This window comes from Octodon degus, unplaced genomic scaffold (genome assembly GCF_000260255.1).
Source record: "Octodon degus isolate 3935 unplaced genomic scaffold, OctDeg1.0 scaffold00006, whole genome shotgun sequence".
Classification (NCBI taxonomy): Eukaryota; Metazoa; Chordata; class Mammalia; order Rodentia; family Octodontidae; genus Octodon; species Octodon degus.
Window position 1 is genome coordinate 19740230 of NW_004524582.1, and position 1522 is coordinate 19741751.

The following is a 1522-nucleotide window of genomic DNA, read 5'->3' on the forward strand; positions in this document are numbered from 1 at the left end:
AGCTGTAACCAAACTCCTACAGACTCTTTTTTTCTATGAAAAGGACATCCTTTCGCCAATCTTTACAAATGTTCTTACTTTCCGAGATTTCTTCACCTGGGAAACTGAAGTCACTGTGGGTTCCCAAAGTTTCCTCTGCTGCAGCCAAATGACCGACTCGCTCTTTCCTAGGAGAGTGGCGAGGCGATAGTGACCTCGAAAAGTTGCCAGCGCTTAAGACATAAAGCAAACCTTGGACTCTTCTTTAGCAGAACTTAAGAAAGCTAAAAAGTTGCGGGGACTGGCCAGAGCAAGGGCGGCCAGCACACAGGCTAAGCCCACTTAGAGACCAGCGAGCGCTCCCCGCTGCTGGACTACAACACCCAGCGCACATTGCTCCGCAGCCCTGCTCTTCGCTTGGGGATTTGAGCGCAAAGGAGCCTGGGAAGTGAAGTTCCGGGCGGCCAGGACCCGTAGCCAAGGCAGAAGGGAGGCGTTACCATTGAGCTCCGTTAGCACGCGGGTTCCTGGCTGGGCTCCGGGTCTTTCGCTCCCGCTCAGGGTTTTCGCGGGCGGCAGGAGCAGTATGGCTCGCAAGAGTAAACTCCGGGGGGAGGGAGGGAAAAGAGGGAGTGGATGGAGAGGCGGGGTCAGCGGAAGCGGCAGGTTGCTTCCTTCTCCAGGCGCTCCCTCCCCGCCTCTCCCTGAGGGAGCGGTGGGAGGGGGAGGGAAGGGCCGAGGGAAGGTAGTGACACGTGTCAATCAACCCCCCTCCGGGGGGCGCGCGCTCCGGGGCTCGCGCCGAGGGCTCGCGCCCCTGCCTCGTGCCTGCGCCGCTCGTATGTAAATGAGGGCGCGTGACGCGGGACGCAGATGGACAAGGGAAGAGAGAGAATGGCCGCTGCCGCCGCCGCCGCTGCTGCCGCCGCCGCTGCCGCTCAGTGTCGGAGCCCTCGGTGCGCGGCGGAGAGGAGAGGATTCCGGCGGGAACTCGACTCCTGGCGCCACCGCCTCATGCACTGTGTAGGTAAGAGAGACTCGGCCGGGGCCCGGGCTGCGCGCGGCGGCAGCTGCCGCAGCCCGAGGAGTTTGTGGCTTGGGGTTCAGTTCAGCTCCGGCTCGGGTCGGTCCGGAGGGGGAGCGAGCTGGGAGCGGCGGCGGCGGCGCGGCGGCCCGGCGCTCGCCTTTTGTCTCGGGGACTCCCTGCCGGCGTGGTCCGCTCTCGGTCGCCTGCCTGCCCGGCTCCGGGGCTCCGTGGGAGCTGTTGCTTCGGATCCGCTCGCCGAGACCCAGGGAAGCCGTCCGTGCGCTCGCCAAGCCCCGAAACTCCTGGGCACCCGGGCCGCCTGTCCGGAGGGAGGGAGCGGCCGGCGGCGGCGGTGGAGGAAGGCAGGAAGGCGGGCAGGTCCGCGCCCGGCGGGGCACACACACACCCCCTTCTCCCCGCCGGGGGCCGGGCCGGCAGACGCGGCCGGGCTCCTGGGAACTAGCACCCGGGGGACCCCGAGGCGTTCGCTGGGCCGGGGCCGCGGTGGGCCGGCCG

The 1522-nt window shown here is 66.8% G+C and overlaps 1 protein-coding gene across 5 annotated transcripts in view; it reads left to right on the forward strand.

Moving 5' to 3' along the window:
- Positions 1-647: 647 nt before the first annotated feature.
- Lcorl (ligand dependent nuclear receptor corepressor like) overlaps positions 648-1522 on the forward strand; it is a 198884-nt gene continuing 198009 nt past the window's right edge. For 3 of the 5 annotated variants that reach the window (XM_023699359.1, XM_023699363.1, XM_023699353.1), the window contains exon 1: positions 648-1006. In XM_023699359.1, the coding sequence (XP_023555127.1) occupies positions 853-1006 (154 nt within the window). In that variant the 5' untranslated portion in view covers positions 648-852. The remainder of the gene's footprint in view (positions 1007-1522) is intronic. The other 2 variants (XM_004624542.2, XM_004624543.2) reach the window with 2 other exon arrangements.